Source organism: Chrysochloris asiatica, unplaced genomic scaffold (genome assembly GCF_000296735.1).
Source record: "Chrysochloris asiatica unplaced genomic scaffold, ChrAsi1.0 scaffold00100, whole genome shotgun sequence".
NCBI lineage: Eukaryota > Metazoa > Chordata > Mammalia > Afrosoricida > Chrysochloridae > Chrysochloris > Chrysochloris asiatica.
The window spans coordinates 3,423,212-3,444,283 of NW_006408618.1; the positions used below are offsets into that span (position 1 = coordinate 3,423,212).

The 21,072-nt window shown below is 39.4% G+C and overlaps 1 protein-coding gene across 1 annotated transcript in view; it reads left to right on the top strand.

The window, feature by feature from the left end:
- DARS2 (aspartyl-tRNA synthetase 2, mitochondrial) overlaps positions 1-20,743 on the top strand; it is a 71,525-nt gene extending 50,782 nt beyond the window's left edge. The window contains exons 12-17 of the mRNA XM_006867056.1: positions 173-235; positions 11,098-11,250; positions 17,243-17,461; positions 17,683-17,793; positions 19,598-19,673; positions 20,275-20,743. Coding sequence (XP_006867118.1) covers positions 173-235; positions 11,098-11,250; positions 17,243-17,461; positions 17,683-17,793; positions 19,598-19,673; positions 20,275-20,489 — 837 coding nt within the window. The 3' untranslated portion in view covers positions 20,490-20,743. The remainder of the gene's footprint in view (positions 1-172; positions 236-11,097; positions 11,251-17,242; positions 17,462-17,682; positions 17,794-19,597; positions 19,674-20,274) is intronic.
- Positions 20,744-21,072: the final 329 nt, after the last annotated feature.

The window sequence follows — 21,072 nt, forward strand, 5'->3', positions numbered from 1 at the left end:
GATCGAACATTGTTTCGTTCTGCTGTGCATGGAGTCGCTATGAGTCGGTTCCGACTCAATGGCACCTGACAACAACAACAACAAGAGTTGGAACCTATTTCATGGCACTTAACAGCAACAGCAGAGCTAAAGTGTTGGACTGATAATTTTACTTTTGCTTTTCTTTCTCTAGAAATACTTTAAAAGGAAAGACGTAGAGACCATAAGAAAATTGGCGACTGATCAATTTAATCAGGTAAGGAGTTAATCATCAGTTTTTATTTTCTCTTTTGAGGATTTAATATTTTGAACTAATACTTGCATGTACTATAGGATAAGTGTTGAACTGCTAACTGCAAGATCAGCAGTTCAAACCCACCAGTCCCTCCAGAAGAGAAAGCTGAGGCTTTCTACTCCTATAAACATTTACAACCTCAGGCACCCTATACAGGGTCCCTATGAGTCCTGGAGTAGTGCTGTGAGGTAATGCGTCAGATTATAAGTCATTTGAACTGCAAGGTCAGTGGTTAAAACTCACCAGCTGCTACTTAGAAACCCTATACAGGGTCGCTGTGGGTCAGAATCGACCCAACAGCACTTAACAACAACAACCTGAGTTGGAATCAACTCAATGGGAGTGGGTTTTTTGGTTTTTTTAAAATAATTGCTTGAATAGGGTCATGTTATTTCAGCTCATTCTACATTTCTTCCTTTGATTTTTAAAATTAATCATATCCCTCTAAGACTTAATATAGATCGTGAGTTCACCATTAATCAGAATGTGAAAATCCAACCTTTGATAAACAAAGATATTCCAATCCTTGTAAGAATATAACTAGAGAGCCATGTGCCCACATTTAAAAGGAAACATAATTGATGTAAAGGAAAAGTTATATTCATTGTTCTTCCTGTACTACGTTTTTGAACTTTGAATATGCCTTAATCAAACACATTTTGTGCTTTGTGGTTTGGTGGATGGCAAATCTTGAAAGGAGGGGAGAGAGTGATAAATGGACGTTTTCATACATTGTTCCTAGAAGTATACATTTTCTCAATTGTTTTGAAATCAGTAGCTTTAAAATGATTCATCCTCTTGGAGTCAGTAATATTCTATAATATGATCTAAAGGGAGGATGTTAAATATGAGGTGATACTATACTCTTTATTGTGTCATTTATAACTGGGACAGATGAAATCAAATGGGAATTATTAAATAAATGATTGCATGATCGCAAGAATTAATATTAAAATTCCTTTTTAAAACTTTGAGTTTGTAATATAGGAAAAATATTTATTGTAATGATGTTTGTTAGTTAAAAAAAAAAAAAGGAGGGTATATAGAATTACATATATGAGGACTTCAAAAAATTCATGGAAAAATGACATCTTTTAATTTGACTATCTTTTAATAGTCAAATTTTTCCACAAACTTTTTGAATCCCCTTCATATACTGTGATCATAAACATGTGTAAAAGCACTATATTTGTAACTGATAAATGAACTACTATTATCATCACCACATCCCAAACCTCAGGTCTCAAGTTTGATGAATAATGAAAGGATTTTTTGGTAAGAAACGAAGAAAAAATATTAGGATAGTGATTTCCAAAATTGTGTGAGACAAGATGAGAAAAGTCAAGATATCAAAATTTTCCATAAAATTAAATGAATTTAAAGAACTCTTTATTTCTCTTTTTAAATATTTTTGCTGTGAAAATGTTGTTTTGTGAAATGATGAAATAGTAGATGATATTTTGAGTTTGCTTTATGTCTTTCTTTGATAACATACAGAATTGGCAAGCTTATGTCTACCAGGGGTTTTTGTTAGTTTGTTTTTATCTTAATAATGTATGAAATATGAAATTTACATCTAGGGACCACAGTACCAGAAAATGCTTCTGAATGTTAACTTTGGCAGTCTTTCAGTGATGGGACTATTACACTTTCATTTTTTATTCTTATTCTTCTTTCTTCTCCGCTCTCTCTGTTCTTTATTGCTTTTTTATTTTTAACTTTTCCTAATATCTTAAGGAGCCCTGGTGTGGCGCTGTGGGTTAATGTGCTGGACTGCAAAGTTGTTTGAACTGCAAAGTCAGTGCTTAATGCTCAGCAGCCCCTCCTCAGAAACCCTATACAGGGTCAGTGTGGGTCAGAAACTACTGAATGGCACTTAACAACAGTAATATCTTAAATTCCTATTTAGCATAGGAGTTCCTGAGTGCTATAAAAGTACTTGGCTGCCAACCGAAAGTTTGGGGATTCAAGTCTACCAAGAGGTGCCTTGGAAGAAAACCCTGGTAATCTACTTCTCAAAAATCAGTCATTTAAAATCCTATGAAAAGTTCCTTGCTGCTGCAAATGGTTAAGCACTTAACTAATAACCACAATGATGGTAGTTTGAACTAACCCAGAGATGCAAGTGAAAGTATGGTGAAAGAATACAACCCTGTCGCACACCTTTCTTAACTTTAAACCATTCAGTGTTCCCATGTTCTATTCTCTCACCATTCTTATTCAACCTGTATGCTGAGCAAATAATTCAAGAAGGTGGGTTATATGAAGGAAAACATGGCATCAGGACTGGAGGAAGACTGATTAACAACCTGTGATATGCAAATGATACAACCTTGCTTGCTGAAAGTAAAGAGGACTTAAAATACTTAACTGATGAAGATCAAAGAGCACAGCCTTTGTTATGGATTGCATTTCAGTGTAAAGAAAACAAAACTCCTCACCACTGGACCAGTAAACAGTATTCTTATCAACGGGGAAAAGATTGAAATTGTCAAGGACTTCATTCTTCTTGGATTAACTATCAACACTCACGGAAGCAGCAGTCAAGAAATCAAATGACGTATTGCATTAGGCAAATCTGTTGCGTAAGACCTTTTTAAAGTGTTGAAGAGCAAAGATGTCAGCTTGAGGACTAAGATGCGCCTGATCCAAGCCATGGTATTTTCAATAACCTCATATGCATGTGAAAGCTGAACAGTGAATAAGGAAGACCGTTGAAGAATTGATGCTTTTGAGTTATGGTGTTCAAAGAAAATATTGAAAGTGCCATTGGATGCCAAAAGAACCAACAGATCTATTTTGGAAGAAGTGCAGCCAGAGTGCTCTTTTGGAGGCCAAGATGGTCAAACTTTGTCTCTCATGCATATTGTCAGGAGGGACCAGTCTCTGGAGAAGAATATCATGTTTGGTAAGGTGGAGGGGGTCAAAGAAAAAGAGGAAGACCTCCAGCGAGATGGATTGGCAAAGTGGCAGCATCAGTGGGCTCAAACATGGCAACAATTATGAGGTTGGCACAGAACTGGGCAGTATTTCGTTCTGTTATACATAGGGTCCTATGAGTCGGTATCGACTTGATGGCACCTAACAACAACAACAAATCTTTATACAAATGGAAAACCTCATCTTTCTCCCACGGAGTGGCTGGTGGATTTAAACTGCTGACCATGCAACTAGCAGCCCAACTTGTAACTTACTACACAACTAGGGCTCCTTGGTTGGTTGTTTATGTACCGTGGAGTCAATTCCGACTCATAGCGATCCTGTATAGGGTTTCCGAGGCTGTAAATCTTTATGGGAGCTGAAAGCTTCATCTTTCTCCCACAGAACAGCTGGTAGTTTTGAACTGCTGATCTTGAAGTTTATAGCCCAATTCATAACCACTATGCTACCAGAACTCCTTGGAGAATGTTTTTGTTGTTAAGCGCCATCAAGTCGGTTCCTACTCATGGCGACCCTGTAATAGAGTTTCTGAGCAGAGGCTTGGTAGGTTTGAACTGCTGACCCTGCAGTTAGCAGTCCAGTAATTATCATACAGTGCATACCAGGACTCATGAGAACACAGCAGAGGTAACTCAACTGAGTATATTCAGAAAACTTTTCAACAAAAGTTGGAAAACATTATATTATATACATTTTTATGTTTAAAAAAATACAAAAATGATTTTAAAAAACTAGTAAAACACAGAGAACCACAAGTAAAGAAAGCAAAAAATGAAAAGAAAGTTTCTCCCATGGACACCAAGTTACTGGAAAAACAGAAAAATTTCCAACAGTGGTACTAAGTATGCTTTAAAAAAGCAAAAACATGCAGAAAACAATCTAACAGAGATCAGGAAAGAAATGGAGGGAACAGATGAGAGACTCAACAAGGAAATTAAAAAAGAAAAACAAACACTACTGGAACAGAAGAAACAAGCAACTGAATTAGAAAAAAGCAAGAGAAACACTCAACAAGAGCGTTAACAGACAGAAGAAAGACAAGTAAGTTAGAAGACAACCGAATTTATCAAGGCTCAATAAGAACAAGAGAAAAGCAAAGTCAAATGAAAATATGAGATTCAATTAAGAAATCTAACGTTAGAATTATTGGAATTCCAGAGCACAATGACAATAATAAATACATAGAAAGAATTTTCCAAGAGATAATCAGAGAGAATTTCTCAAACCTTAGTGGAAAACCAAACGCACAAATTAGAAGACGTTTTGAAAAGATCAACTCCATGTCACATCTTAATAAAATTCCTGAAAACCAAAGACGAGGAAAGAATTCTAAAAGGAATAGAAAAAAACACAATATAACATCCTTCATTAGAATCAGTGTGGATTTCTCCCTAGAAACTCTAGAGGCCAGAAGATAATATATTAAATATTGCCAACCAAGAATTCTTTTTCCAGCAAAGTTGTCATTCAGAAACAAGGAGAAAATCAAGATGTTCCCAAATGAAAACATGCTCTGGGAATTCACCATTACCAGACTACCTCTGCAAGTGTTACTTAAGAGAGTTCTTCAAATGTAAAGGCAAGAATATTTAACAAATACTCAAATGTATTCACTGGGAAAAAAATTAAGTACTCTCCCAAAAATGCAACAACACGAACAATCATAAGGACATGATATTTTCAGGGAACAAATGTAGCAGTATAGTTCGCAAACAATATAACATCGTGTATATAAAAAACAGTACAGCGCAAACCTTTTACATAAAATTGTACAGTAATGTTAATGGAGACTCACCAACAGAAATGGAGGCAAGAGGAGCATATTAATATGTTAAAATTATGATACCTGTTCATAGACTAAACATTGTCACAATTGTATGTTGTGTGATGTAATATGTGTGGTAACCACTAAAAAATCACAGAAAAAATAGAGGAAAAGAAGGAAGAAATCAAAAAGGCTTATAACAAGCATTGATGCTTTTGAGTTATGGTGTTGGAGGAGAATACTGAAAGTGCCATGGACTGCCAAAAGAACCAATAGATCTGTTTTGGAAGCAGTGCAGCCAGAGTGCTCCTTGGAGGCCAAGATGGCTAAGCTTTGTCTCTCACACTTTGGACATATTGTCCGGAGGCAACAGTCACTGGAGAAGGATGTCATGCTGGGTAAGGTGGAGGGTCAGAGAAAAAGAGGAAGACCCCTAACGAGGTGGATTGGCCAAGTGGCATCATTGATGGACTCAAGTGTGGCAGCGGTAGTGAGGTTGGCCCAGGATCAGACATTGTTTTGTTTTGCTGTGCATGGGGTCGCTATGAGTCGGTTCCGACTGGATGGCACCTGACAACAATAACAACAAAGGCTGTTAACTATTACCTTGGCAACCACGGCTCCTTTTTTTTAAGGTTTTTATTGTGGATTGAGTGAAAGTTTACAGGGCAGATCATCAGTTTTACATTCAACAAGTCATACACCTTGTTTCATTACAATGATTATAATCCCCTCCATGTACCATCAGTTAACAGTATTTCTCTCTAGTCACTTTACCTTTTAAAAAACAAAAGCACTCAGGCATATATAATAATTTACACCTCCAAAGGGCACATTCTGCAAGTCTGCCTCCTGGCCACCAGCTCTTAGTCCCTCTGTTCCCATGACTCTAGAGTCCTTAGCAACTCCTCCTCTCCATGACCCCTTCTCTGCCTCCTGTGTCGCTGCTTTTCTGGATAAGGTCCCGCATTCTGCTTGTGTTCTTCTCCCTTGATGATCCTTGGGTCCTCTGTTTCTGGACTGTAATATTAACTACTCCCCTGTTTTTGTTACAAAACTTCTATCTTTACAGTTGTGACAGTTGTAATTAGTCATGATAACAATTATTCACTATTAAATCATACGAATCTTATCCCCATCTCTTTTCACCAGACTCATCTAGACAAGATGAAATCTATTCAGTGGGGACCCTTTCTTTCCCCCAGTACTCTTAAACTAAACTCCCTCTTGAAACCTTATAAGCTAGTCACTTCGTGCCTCTATTGCCCCCTCATTTTAGGTAGCCAATGTCTAAGTTGCCCGTCCCTAATTATCCTGAGTACAGAGGGGATAGGTAGCATTGATACTTGATGTGAAGACTCCTTCTCTCTCTGTTGGTATTTAGAGTTACTACCTCCATGAGTATAGGTCAGATTCATCAAATTGTAGCAATTTACCCTTGTTTCCTTTATAAAAATTTAAAAAAAAAATTTTTTTATAACCTTCCTCTAATCAAGTTCTGATTATCAAGCCATCAAGGCTAGGTCAAATGGGTACTGTCTGAAAGTTTGGGTGTTCTTGTGCATCTCACCTCACTTCATATCAGCTGGATGCTTCACTCTCAGCTCTAGCCCTCTGTGGCTTTGACCTTGTCCATGGACTCAAGTGTCCCCAGGTCTCACTACACTTTGGACCAACCAGCCCTTCCTCTTCTCTCTCTCATTTCCAGGTCAATGGGAGTCAATGGACTGTAGTTGAACTCAGCCCATTTCTTCATTGCTGCCTTTCTCCCTCTTTCACTCACCAGTAAACCAATGTGATCTCCAGCAAGCTTACATACTTGTAATAGCCAGTCATGCTGACATTTTTGTTTTGGGTTTTTCCTGATGATCTTTCTTTGAAGATGTGTATTTCTATTGCTCTAGCAGTTCTAGGCTGGTCTGCTTGTCCTTGCTAGTGGTAATATCCCACCTTGTAAGGTTCTGGATGGGACTCACGATTCCACCTAAGGTCTTATACTCTGCAAGAGGCCTATTTCACTGGGCAAGTTCTAGAACCCCTTTTAGGTATTCCAATCAGTTTATAGGCTTACAATTTTCTATAATCATGTTTCCCAAAATTCCTTTCTCTCCCTCTCAAGTGTCTATTTTACAATAGAAGGCAAGGGAAACCAATATTCATGACAGTCAAGCATTTTAGTATTATTTCCCCTCTTTAAATTATGCCTAGATCCCTGTATCACAGAGCCCTGTTGTTCCAAGGTTGAGCATGCATCACTATTTACCTCTGTCCCACTTAGGTCATGCAAAGCTGTCTCAGTGTTCTCTTATATATCTTATTCCTCCACCTCCTCCGCCTTCTAGTATTGCCCTCCCCAACTACCGAACTAAACCCCAAACCCACTGTTATGGTTACCTTATATTCCATTAACTCTTCCCTATATTTAAGAAAGTTTATTTTATCCTGGAATCTACCTGACCTTCTCACCACCTGGATCTCTGTTCCTCTGTGTTTACTTTCTTTCATATTGTCATTGTTTTGATCATAGACTGACTTCCCAGATCCTCTGTTCTTATAGTTTTATTCTGTTCTTTACTCTTCCATTTGTCAATTGAGTTCAGGGTGATGCTGCCACGTACGTCATTCTCTAGTTGTCTGTTCTTGTTTGTTCTCAGTCCACAGAACTTCCTTTAGGATGTTTGTCATAACAGGGTTGGCTTTGGCAAAATCCCTTAGCTTCTGTTTATCCTGGAATATTTTATTGCACCATCGTATTTGATTAACAGCTTTGCTGAGTAAAGGATTCTTGGTTGGAAGTTTTTTTCTCTCAGGGTTTTATATATGTCTCCTCGTTGCTTTCTTGCCTACATGATTTCTGTTGAGAGATCTGAGTTTAATCTGATTTGCTTGCTTTGTATGTTACACTTCTTTTTTCCCTAACTGCTTTCAGGATTCTGTCCTTATCTTTGATTTTGAAGAGCTTGATTATTATATGTCTCGGTGATTTTCTTTTAGGTCTATCCTTCCTAGGGTTTGTTGAGCTTCTTGAATGTTTATCTTTTCGCTTTTCAGGATATTAGGGAATTTTTTTTTTCCAGAAGCTCTTCTACTATCTCCTCTGTGGACTTGTGTGATTCTTCCTGTTCTGGAATGCTGATAATTCTTAAGTTATTCCTCTTCATGTTGTCCAACATGAATCTTAGGTCTTCTTCGGTTTTTTTATACTTTTTTGTGCTTGCTCTTCTTAGTAGTGTTGAGAGATTTATCTTCTAGCTCACTAGTTCTGGATTCTGTCTCTTCAGTTCTACTCTTTTGCCCTTTCAGTGTATTGTCCATTTCTAATACTCTATTATTGATCATTTGGACATCTTTCTGTAGGTGAATTGTTTCCAATGCTGTATCTGTCTTATTTGATTGTTTCTGTAGAGCTTTCCTGACTTCTTCCTTATTTTTCTCAACTCCATTGTGTATAGTGTTTTGTTTTTTAAACTTTAAATTTCATTTTCTTTTAAAATGAATGTGAATGAACTCTATAATGTTGTATTCAGAAAGGACCCTGACATTCAGAATTACTTAAGAGCAAGAAAATAGCCCTCACAAGGGCTGGCAATGGTGAGCTTCTTCTTAGAAATGGTCCAATTGATCTCCAGATATTACTTTGACAATTGCAATAAATTGTCACCATTCTTGGGAAAATGTAGACATCCTGAAATACAAGAAACAGATTTTTTTTCAAATACTTAAAAGATAGATGTATCAAAATTTTAGATTTTTTTTCTGTGAAAATATAAAAATTAAAACTTATAAAGATGTTGTAATATACCCAAGTATTCTTGAATTCCATATAGAATTGGGAAAAAAAAACTACACAAAAACATAGATAATACTTTATATCCAAAGACTATAGTTAATTACCTAACAAAATATAAATATACCCATGTTGTTGTTATTTGCTGTGGAGTCTATCCCAACTTGTAGTGACCCTGTAGGACAGAAGGTTGCCAAGGCTGTAAACTTTACAGGAGCAATGACCCAGGTCCTCCAGTTAGCAACTAAACTCTTAACATGGAGCCATCAGGGCTCCTCAATCAAAAGACATGAACAAAGAATTTATAAAATATAAACACAAGTAGAAAAAGCAGTCATTTATACATTAAATATCGTGAAACTTGAAAAACTGTTGTGTACCTGATATTGTAGTCAGCACCAGAGTTGAGCTAGAGATGTAAACACAGAATAAAGTAGGCATAGTCTTTGATCTCTCAAAAAATTATAAGAAGACTGAGGAAACTAAGAAATCATTATGTACAATAGCTACCCTTACAGAAGATGTTCAGAGGACTGCTGAAATCTAAAGGATCACAGCAGAGAGTTTGAGAAAGGCCAGCTGCAGTTGGGAGGATCTATTGCTTATTAGCTCAGGACTGAAATCTGAAGCCATTTCATTGGAACTGATTTTTTCAAAATAAGATTTATTACAAAGAGAAAATCATCCATTGTGGGATTTTAACACAAAGCACAAATGAATTTAAAAGCTACTTTAAAAACAAAACCTTTAATTCTGATAGGTCTGATATTTAAATTTTTATTCTTTTAAAATCACTGAAATTTAAGATGATGACTACTTGTGCTTTTGGGTGAATTACTGAGCTGTTGGTGAATAGAACAAGTCAATTAATATTTCAGAACCAAATAATGATCTGTCCCACAATTGAAGGACATGTGATCCACGTTTCATCACATGGGACATCCTAACAATGATGTACTATATAGCATTAACTTTGATTCATTCACATTCTTCACTAGGTGTGATGTATAGTGTTCTGATACATTTTATAATCATTTTTCTGAATTCCTTCTCAGGCATTTCCAAAGCCTGCCCATCTTCCAGTATGGAGTGTAGGTCTGCTTCCAGCTCATTTGCTTCAATCAGTTTATCTCGTTTCTGGACATGTGCTGAAATAGTCATCTTTTTCTGTTTTTTGGGCATATTCAGGGGTTAGCTCTGGCCTTAATATTTAGATGGGTGTGTGTATTTTGGTATCTTTTATGCTTCCTGATTTCCTCCAGGTAGATGTGATCAGGAGATGGGCTTCCCTTTTCACTCCTCCTCCTGAGAAATTTCAAGATGCCACTGTTGGTCATTGTGACATAACTCAGAATTTAATTTTCAGCCTGTTTCCTTTTTAGTCTGCCTGTCCTGCTCCACAATCCCCATTCAGGCCTTTTTCCTAGTGATAAACAGTTCAGGGCCGGCTGTGGCTGTTTTGCACTGCCGTTTGGTTTTAAGTGGAAACTATCTCTTTAAATTTCAAGGAGATCTGTGCACATGCATAGTAGAACCTTCCAGGGGTGGGGTGGAGTGTCCACTCACTCAGTCACCCCCTCTAGTTACCAGAATGGAGGTGCACAGGCAGCAAGAGACCAATGAACAGATACAAAAAAAAAAAAAAAAGAATGTCCAAACCTTTATCTCCGCAGTTCTGTCAGGTGTCCATGGCTGCTCTGATCCTTCCCTGCTTGGTCTTGCCCAAGATGTTGACTCCAGGAGCAGCTTAGTGTCTTAAATTAGAAAGCAATGGATTTCTTGCTTCTACTACAAATTTTCCTAGCTGTAAGTCTTCTAGCCTTCTAAATATTCCTTTATATGTAGTTCAGAGTTCTGGCACCATCCCCTGAGCCTGCTTGGTCCAATATTCTGTATTGTTGCTGACAGAGCTCCTCACTGCTCTTCTACCCGATCCACCATCTTATCTTGTTTGTTCTTTCTGGCACTCATGGAGTCTTAATCAGTTTCTTCTTGTGTTGTATCCACCTCCACTTAGTTCTAGACCAGAGCACCCCTCATCTTGCTCCTTTGCTCCTTTAGTTATTCCTATTCCCTCTACTTGCAATCTGCCAAATACTTGTGGAGATTTCTTATCTGCTGATATGCCTCTCCACCCTCCATTTCTTTCTTCTTTTTTTTCTTTGATGGGATTACTTTTTCAAATTCCTTTAGTGTTATTTTGAAGGGGCAACATAATCTCATGTACATTCTCTTGTATTGAGGACAAGAAATCTTTGTACTACTGTTATGAGAAAATGAAACCAACTTCACCTTTTTAAAAAGGTAAATAAATCTGTTTCTTTATCACAGGAAATCTTACCTGTGTTCCTGAACGCTAATTTAAATTGGAATTCTCCCGTTGCTAAATCCATAATGGAGGAGCAAAAGTTGGAACTACTTAGACTACTGGAGATCCAAGAAGAAGATATGGTCCTACTAACTGCCGGAGAGCATAACAAAACAGTAAGGATAAATACTCCCAAGCATCTGTGCTGCTGATTCTGAATAATGCCTCTCTTCCTATGTATATAATGCATATTTGAAAATGGAGTTCCTCTGCATGAGTTTTTATAAATAAATATCTTTTAGTATTTTATAATGTTTTCAGCTGCTGCCAGCTTCCATTGGCATTACTCACACAGATTAAGTTTGACTATGGTTAGAAAGCTCCTTAAATATGATCATGAAAAAAATGTCTTCAAATTTGGTAGTCCTAGACTTTTGTATATAATGTATTCTTATTTCTGAAAATGAAGAAAGATCCGACTGCAGGAGAGATGCTGGACTAGCCAGTACCCCGGACCACCTTTCCCCTTAAGCAGCAGCTGGCAGATGAGTGTGACTACACATGACCAAATCACAATTCTTTAGGAATATGTGGAAGACTGAAGTTAGCTTTAGGGATCATTATGAAATTATCATGAATTTTAGAAATATGCTACATGATATAAGTTCATTCTTGCTCTTACGCATAAGATGGTTTTTTTCATAGTAATATTATCTAATTAAGTATTTTATCAGGATCGTTCTTCTCATTCATAGTTGCCCTATTGAGGTGCAGTGAATTCCTGGACCTGGCACTTCTGGCCAGAGTTTTTGTAACTCTTAGCAAATGACTGGGTGATGGTGGTTGTGGTTATGTGCCATGGAATTGTGACCCTGCACAGGGTTTCTGAGGCTGTAAATCTTTACGGGAGCAAAAAGCCTCATCTTTCTCCCATGGAACGGCTGGTAGTTTCAAACTGTTGACCTTGAGGTTAGCAGCCCAACTCATAATCATTATGCTACCAGAGCTCCTTAAATGATTGGGTAGGACTATGCATATATGAAGTGTTTGTAGCTCACCAAGGGTATTGGATAGCTTGCTAATAATTTACATGACACTCAGGGTTGGACTGTTGAGTCAGTTCCAACTCATAGCAATCCTGTATAGGGCTTCCAGGAGACAGCTGATGGTTTTGAACCAGCAACCTGATAGTTATATATCTAGTGCTTATTCTACAATGCTGTCCCAACACCATGCATATAAATATTTTGTTGCTGTTGAGTGCTATGGAGTCAGTCCTGACTCATAGTGACCCTGTATAGTGTTGCCAAGGAGTGGTCAGTGGGTTTTAAGAACCAGCAGTCCAGTGTTGATCCTGCAGCGCCATACTAGGATTCCAAAACTAAGGTATATGAACCCTAATGTGGGGACTGGCCAGTTTTGCCATCCTTCTAGGTTTAAAATGAGCCATCTCAAAAGCAGAAAGGGATCTCATGACCTTCACAAAAGAAGAGCCAGGAGTGCAATGCATACTTGAGACCCAAGATCTCTGCGCTAAACTCATCAGTCCAAGAAACAGCTGTAATGCCAGAGAAGGCAAGAGACAATGAGAAGGAAAGACAGAGAGGAAGCAGAACTAGGAGACCAGGAGGAGACAGAATGGTGTGTTTTCTTGTGTTTTCACAAGAAAGCTGAGTGTCTTTAGACAGGAAGCTTGTTGGTGGAGTGGGGTGCCTCCAGGCGTTTGTCTGTAGAGCAAGGTTTGCCAACCCATGGAGGCTTAGTGGCAGGGTGGAGTGCCTTTTGCGCATTTATCAGCAGAGCTAAAAAGCTTTGTAATACTTGCGCAAGATGGCAGAGGACAGGGATTGTGTGGCTGAGAAGGCTGAAGACCAGAGATAGATGTACCCACAGGCATGGCTGAGATAAATCTGTCCTGACCAAAGAATTGTATCCTGAACATTTCTGATCCTGAATTGTAGCCTATTAACTTCCCTAATAGGGGTCCTGCTTACTAAGCACTGGATAAATGAGGAGTCCTAGTGTGGCACTATGGGTTAATGGGCTGGACTGCAAAGTCGGTTTGAATCACAAAGTGGGCAGTTCAAGCTCACCAGCTGTTCCTTGGAAACCCTATATAGGGTCACTATGGGTCAAACCAACTCGACCACACTCAACAACAGTTTTTCTAAGAAGCCCAATAATTATTAGTATTGCTTGTGAGTTCTGTGTGGCAATGAAGCCATGAACCCAGCAGAAATGAAGAAAGCCATGAGCCTATTGCAATGAAACCATGAACCCAGCAGAAAAGTAGAAAGTGCTATGGCATCCCGCCATCTGAATATAATAATTATAGTTATGATACCTCTCTGTCTGCTATAGTTAAATATTGCAATCCAAAATGACTCCCTTTTTCTTTCATCAAACTGACCACTTCTTTAATTGTTATGAGTCAGAACTGACTCGAGGGCACTTAACAACAACAACAATCCCTATTATAAGAACTATGGCAGGAACAGAAGAAAACAAACATGCATCTTTTATTATGGTCACTAATAACCTATGCCTAGAAGGAGCTCTGGTAGCGTAGTGGTTACGAATCGGGCTGCGAACCTCACAGTCAGCAGTTCGAAACTCCCAGCTGTTCCGCGGGAGAAAGATGAGGCTTTCTGCTCCCGTAAAGATTTACAGCCTTGGAAATCCTGTACAGGGTTGCTGTGAGTTGGAACCGACTCCACGGTACATAACAACAACAACAACAACAAGAGAGAGTAATGGTGCCGCCTGGAGACAACAGGACTAGGATGATCTCTGTAACCTTGAATAAACAGCAGAGTTCCTGACATTTCCTCAGGCCCCTACCTCATGCCCAAAATCCCAATAAAACTCCTCTCCCTTTTTCTCTGGGGAGACATAGCTGGGATATTTTCTATTCCCCTGTTCTCCCTCCTAGATATCGATACTCAGTAAACACTTTGCTCTTAAAAAACAGAAGAAAGAAAGTGCTACAGGAGGAACAACTGGTGTCAGAATTGGTATTAAAAAAAAAAAAAAAAAGTTGGAGAATGGAGGCATGTCTGACCTCTGACTCCTAAGACTAGGACTTGGGGTGATTGTCCTCCCCGCTGGTGAACTTACAGAAGTTCAGGCACTGTCTCCATACTGTTTTCACAACTATATTTAGTTAGCATTGTTTCCTCCACAGGAAGCTTTTGAGAGTTCAACATCAAAGCAAACTGTCTTTCCCTTTTCCTCTTACTATCATAGCATTTCATAAAAAATAACTTGAGCTTTCATTTTACATAAAAATCCTGCTACAAATTAGTTTATCTGTTAAACTTTCCCCTGGTATAAACCCAAAATGCTGATATTCCTTTCTCAGGAAGGTATGGCCCTGATTTCTACTGGAGTTTCCTTGAAAGAAGACTAGAAACTATATTTATAAGGAATATATTAATATTTTTAAATATCACAGTGAAATGGTACCCTCTGTGAATATTTAAATGTATTATCAAATGGGTCACAAAGTGGCATTCTATACATACATGTTTTCAGGCATGTTTGTCACTTCTACCCTTTCTCAGGCAAGTTAGATCCTGGACTTATGTACTGTTATGAATTCAGTTGTGTCCCTGAAAAAATGTGTTGTAAATCTTAACCCCATTTGGGAATGGGTTTTCTTTGTTATGTTAAGTGACCATATCAGTATAAGGTGTGTTTTAAGTCAACTGCCTTTTAGATGGAAAGTGCAGTGGCTCCGTAGAATAATCGCTGGACTGCAAACCTCAAGGTCAGCAGTTTGAGCCCACCAGCTACTCAGTGGGAGAAAGATGAGGTTTTCTTTTCCTGCAAAGAATTACAGTCTTGGAAACCCTATACAGTGTCACTATGAGTTGAAACTGACTTAACGGCACTTAACAACAATCTTTTAGTCATGAAAACAGATTAGGACAGAAAAGTGAACAGAGATGTGAAAAGATGCTGTAATTGTTAGGTTTTGTGTCAACTTGACTGGGCCTGGGATCTCAATGGTTTGGTAGTTAAAACATAGCCATCTCCCATGATAAGGTCTAATGTCACTTTCCTCATGATGTCATCTGATGTGAGCAACCTTGATCCAATGTAATTATCCTGTGGGTTGTAAATCCTCACTTCTGTGATACTAATCGACAGGATTAGGTTGTATCTTGAGTCAGTCTCTTTTGAGATATAAAAGATTAAACAGGCAAGCAGAACTCAGAGGTATCTACTTCCACCAAGAAAGAATAGCAGGAGTAGAGTCCTTGTGAACTTCTGGTGTGGTGCTGTGGATCACCACTGAACTGTGAACCGCTGCTCCTCGGAAACCCTATACAGGGTTGCTATGAGTCAGAACCGACTCGATGGCATTTAACAACAACAACAGAATCTCTATAAACCTGGCTTCCTTTGGACCTGGGATGCCTGCACTGGGAATCTCATAGTTTCAGGGAAACATTGATGTGAAGACACAGGGAGACCTCTAAGAAATGCTGGGCCTGCAGATGCCGAAAGGGAACAAGGACCTTTCTCTAGAACCAGTGCTCTGATTTTGGACTTCTAGCTTCCTACACTGCGACAGAATAAATTTCTGTTTGTTTATGCCCTTCACTTGTATTTCTATTATAGCAGTGCTAGATCTCTAATATAGCTGTCAAGTCACATGAAGATCACATTGGAGCCTAAGACCTTCCCCAAGACAAGGACCTTCCCCAAGAGCCAACTTGGGAAAACATGCCTTCCCTTATTGCTGGTGCTTATAACATAGCAGTCAAACATACCTTCTTTCTTCAACCTTTTAACCAATTCTGTCACCAAGCATCCTTCCCACAAGTGGCACTCTCTGCCTCTCTGCAGGGGTCAGTAATTGACTCTAGTGGCCACATAGAACTCACAGATCGTACTCGCAGTAGTGAAGTTTAGTAGGTAAGTAGCAGGTTACAAACTTGGGGTCAGGATCAGGAAGCGTGTAAGCAAATCTCTTTTCTTCAGTGCAGGACAGTTGTCTCAGCTCCTTTTGACTATGCAGGTCTCCTCTCTGCCTGCTCAGAAAAGCCCTCCCTCTTAGTCCTCATCTCTACTTAGGCTTGGCCTCTGCCCTTCTCGAACAAGTATTATAAAGCTGCTTAGCTTGGCCAGTAAGTGCCTAGAGGCTTACCACTTTTCCAGGAAGCTTCCTGCCTGAAGATGCTCAGCTCTTACTCTGAGTGCTAGCAAACCTAGATCTGTCCATATATGGTCAGAGGCAACCCCCTCTGCCAGGGAGCCTCCTACCCAAAGGCTCTGAGGTCTTGTGCTTTATGGGTCAGCATACTCACTGCAGCCTCCCTGCTCCATTAGACAGGAATCACATTGCTCCACCGCAAGCCCATCTCTGGGTCTGCTGCCACTGTGGCTCAGTATCACAGGCTGTTTCTAGTGTCATCGCCTACTTTCTCTTGAGGCTAGGAAGTTCTCAGCGCAGGGACCTCAGATCAAAAGACACATTCCATTTCCACCTCTTCTTTCTTGATGATAGTAAGGTTCCCTTCTGCTCTGGAATTGGCTCTTTTTAATTACTTTGGGATAGCAAAGCTGATCTAATAAGCAAAACCTTATTAGGGCTTCATATTGGCCAAGTGGCAGCATCGATGGACTCAAGCGTGGCAACAGTAGTGAGGTTGGCCCAGGATCGGGCAGTGTTTCATTCTGCTGTGCATAAGGTCTCTATGGGTCAGTACCGACTCCATGGCACCTAACAACAACAACAACATACCTTATTTACATGGTCCCATTCCCACAGAGGTTCCAGGCACTTATTTGCATTATTAGCAAGCTGTCTAAGTCCTTGGTGGGCCACAAACACCTTATTTGCCTAGTCTTGCCATGTTACAGTGTGAGAGTTGCATGGCTAAACCCCAAAAGCTAACCCTATTGTCACTGAGTTGATTCTGACTCATAGTGACCTTCTGGGGCAGAATAGAACTGCCCCACAGGGTTCCCAAGGCTATAAATCTTTACCAAAGCAGACTGACACATCTGTCTCCTGAGGAGCGACTGGCAGGTTTGAAGTGCTAACTTTGTGGTAAACAGTCCTCATATGCTAGAAGGGCCAAATTAAGTAATCTACTGTACCATAGGCACCTACTCTGTCAAAGTAGTTTATTCAACGTTTGTATCTTCTGTTTGCAGTGCTCTTTACTGGGAAAATTACGACTGGAATGTGCTGACCTTCTAGAAGCTAGAGGAATGGTGCTCCGTGACTCAGCTCTGTTCTCTTTTCTTTGGGTGGTGGATTTCCCACTCTTCCTTCCTAAGGAAGACAATCCTGGCGAGCTGGAGTCAGCCCACCACCCTTTTACTGCTCCCCACCCCAGTGACATCCACCTCCTGTACACTGAACCTGAAAAGGTACCTTGTCTATACTTCCAAGTACAAAGGCAATGTGTAAATAAAGGCAGAGTACTTCTGCTTTTGTAGCCTGACCCAGTACTGCATGCCCTAGAAGAAATTGTTGGGTTTGAACCAGGACTTAATACATTGTCTCTAAGTAACAACAGTATCTTCAACCTATGTACAGAACAGATAAACCAGGAATTTTTTCCAACATAAAGGCTGTATGACTCTTCTAGGTCCGTAGCCAGCACTATGACTTGGTTTTAAATGGCAGTGAGATCGGAGGCGGCTCCATCCGTATTCATGATGCAGAACTACAGCGTTACATCCTGGCAACATTACTAAAGGTAACATCATCTTCTAACCTGGCCTTAGTTTTCAGGCTGAATATTTGTTGGTTGTGTTAAACATTTGGTATGAATGGATGATTCGCTAGATATAGAATATCACTGGATTATCTTTCCACCTTTAGTGTAAAATTTTGTAAGGTAAATAAAAATAATGGCCAATGTTTGTTGAGTGCTCATACATTAACTCATTTTATCCTCACAATTATTTTATGAGTTGTTGTTGTTCTTAAGTGCCATTGAGCCGGTTCTAACTCATAGCAACCCTGCATAGAGTTTCCGAGGAGCAGCTGGTGAGTCTGAACCACTGACCTTTCAATTCAAACCAACCTTGTAGTCTAGTGCTCATCTACAGCACCACACCAAGACTCCACTTGATGAGACAGATACTTTTATTATGCCCATTTTAAAAATGAAAAACTGAAGCATATGAATTAACTTGCCCAAAGTCACATAGTACCAAAGGAAACAAAGCCAGAATTCTAATTCAGCCAGTGTGGCTTTTGAACCCAGGCTCCTAACTACACTGCTGGAATGACTGAAAATGTTGATAATGCCTGAGAGAAGCTATCACTTAGTAGATAATGCTTTATCTTTTGGGAAGTAGGAAGTAAATTTTAATGATAGAGATTGGGATAATTAAGATTTTAAAAAGAAAAAGAGTCTGTACAAATGCAGGCGCAAAAGCTTCGTTTTTGGTGAAATCATAGTAGGTTAGGATAGGCTTCAGGAAGGAACAGGTTAAAGAGAGCCTGCTCCTAAAACATCATTTTGTCAGGTTACTAACAGATATGAAGTAGGATTGTTATTATTGTTAGGTTGTTATTATTGTTAAGTGCCATCGGTTCTGACTCATTGCAAACCTGCACAGGGTTTCCAAGGAGCAGCTAGTGAGTTTGAACCACCCACCTTGCAGTCAAACCCTCTTTTCATTCCTTTTAATGACTACTTCTCAAAAGTCAGTGAGAACACACTGCTGCTGCTTTTTCCCTGCACACCATCAGTTCTCTCAGCCCTGGCTACACATAAGGGGAAAATCACCTGGGTTGTGTCAAACAAATTTAACTGGTCTGGGCTACCTAGGATTCACCCAGGTCAATTAAATAAAAATTCTAGCATGAGGCCCTGGTATTTGTTTGTGAACAGCTCCCTCTTGTTTCTGACCCTCAGGGTGAGTAGTGAACCATTTCCAGACACACTTTACATTCTGCATACACTACTCAACCAAAGTTACTCAGGGTCATCAAATCCAATGGCCTGGTTCCTGGTCTTCAAGCTTTCCTACCTTGCATCAACATCGGACATTGTTGCCCTCTAACTTCATGTTCTCACCCCTTGGCTTTTGTGATAGGACAGTTTTCTGCTTTTCTTCCTACCTTTCCGAGCCTGTGTCTCTACATCCCTGATTGATCTTACTCTGTTCAGCTATCAGTACGATCTCAGCCATCACTTACAAAACACCAGGCATTTTTCTGGAGTCCTGGTGTGGCACTACAGGATAATGCACTGACCGCAAGTTCAGTTTGAACCTCAGGGTCAGTGGTTCAAACTCACCAGCAACTCCTCGGAAACCATATACAGGATCTCTATGAGTCAGAACCAATTCAACAGCACTTAACAAGGCATTTTTCTGTGTATTATAATCATTTGTGTACTTTACTTATTCTCTAGTTAAATTATAAACTTCTTATGGTACTTTTTGGTTTTCATTGAACTTTGTATTCCCTTTAGCACCTAAACTTAGTGTGTGATACTGAGTAACCCTCACTCTGTATCTAGACTGTGTTATCTTTTGGAATTTCAGGAAGATGTGAAATTGCTCTCCCATCTGCTCCAAGCTTTAGATTATGGAGCACCCCCTCATGGAGGAATCGCTTTAGGTAAGCAACCCGTTTGTTTACGAACTGTGTCTCAAGTTTGAACTCTCAGTTTAGGTCCAAGAATTAAAATTTTACCAGTTATAAAACCACTTATGATTTACACTTGAAAGATTTGGTTTTTTTGACAGAACTAAAGTGTCTCCAGTCTCTTAGGTCGCTCCTTCCCTACTGATGTTCACAGACACATTGATGGGGGTTTGAGAAGCATGACCTGTGAGGGAATAGGAATATGCCAGTATTGTGATTTCCATCCTTGCCTACCTCACTTGTCTTGTCAGCAGAGAAGAGTTTCAACAATCCCTGGAAGCCTAGTTAGATTACAGACCCCTCAATAACAGTGGTTGCCTTCTGCTTTTTGTTAAGCCCTTAATAAAGACTCCTTAATTGCTGCAACTATCAATCCTAGTAGAACAAATGGAGTACTTTTCCAGAATGGTAATAGGAGAGTCTCTCAAATAAACAAAAGTTCCCCCACGAGGTAGGGAACTTTGTTTAATAAAACTTTTCTTACTTAAGATTTCTCTATACTTTTAAAGAAAAGTGGAAGCAGTTCCCAACTTAGGCTGATATCGCATTTGTTTACTTTTTGCTTTACTCACAGGGTTAGACAGACTGCTATGCCTTGTCACTGGAGCTGCAAGCATCAGAGATGTCATAGCCTTCCCAAAATCCTTCCGGGGACACGACCTCATGAGCAATGCTCCAGATTATATCCCTCCGGAAGAACTGAGACCCTATCATATCCAGGTCTCTAGGCCAACAGACTCAGAGGCAGAAAAGAGCTCATTGAATCACCCACCTGATCCAGAAAATTAAGCTTTTGAGTTTTGTCCTCTTTGCTTTCCCAGGGCTAAAATTGGATCTGGAGTTCTACCTCAGATCTGACAATCAGGTCTTTAGATGAAAGGTTTCCAAACAACATTCTTTACCACAGTGAAGAAACAAAAGATTTCTAATTTTGACCTGCTAGCACACATTATTAGAGTTTTGTGGGGGTTGTTTTTGGTTTTTGGACTTTTTTTTAAAGTTTCTTTTTATTAGAAGAGATGTGAAAGGTGGTCTTTGTTGAAGTAATATAATGGCTTAGTGTGTTTCTAATCATATTGTTCATACCCAGATTGTTAGATTGGTCACTTAGAATGGAAGTAATCAAATCAGATGTGAAATGTGGTATAAAATACTTGCCCTTTAGATTGGTCAGTTTTAACCAGCTTTGTCAAGAGTATCATAAACTTCAACTAGCAACCTAAGATAGTGATAACCATCATGATTGTTGTTGTTGTTGTTAAGTGCCGTCGAGTCGGTTTCGACCCATAGTGACCCTGTACAGGGTTTCCGACTTGAGCAAGTTCTGTAAACCTCTCTGAGCCTCCCTTCCTGTTTATGTAAAATATGAACA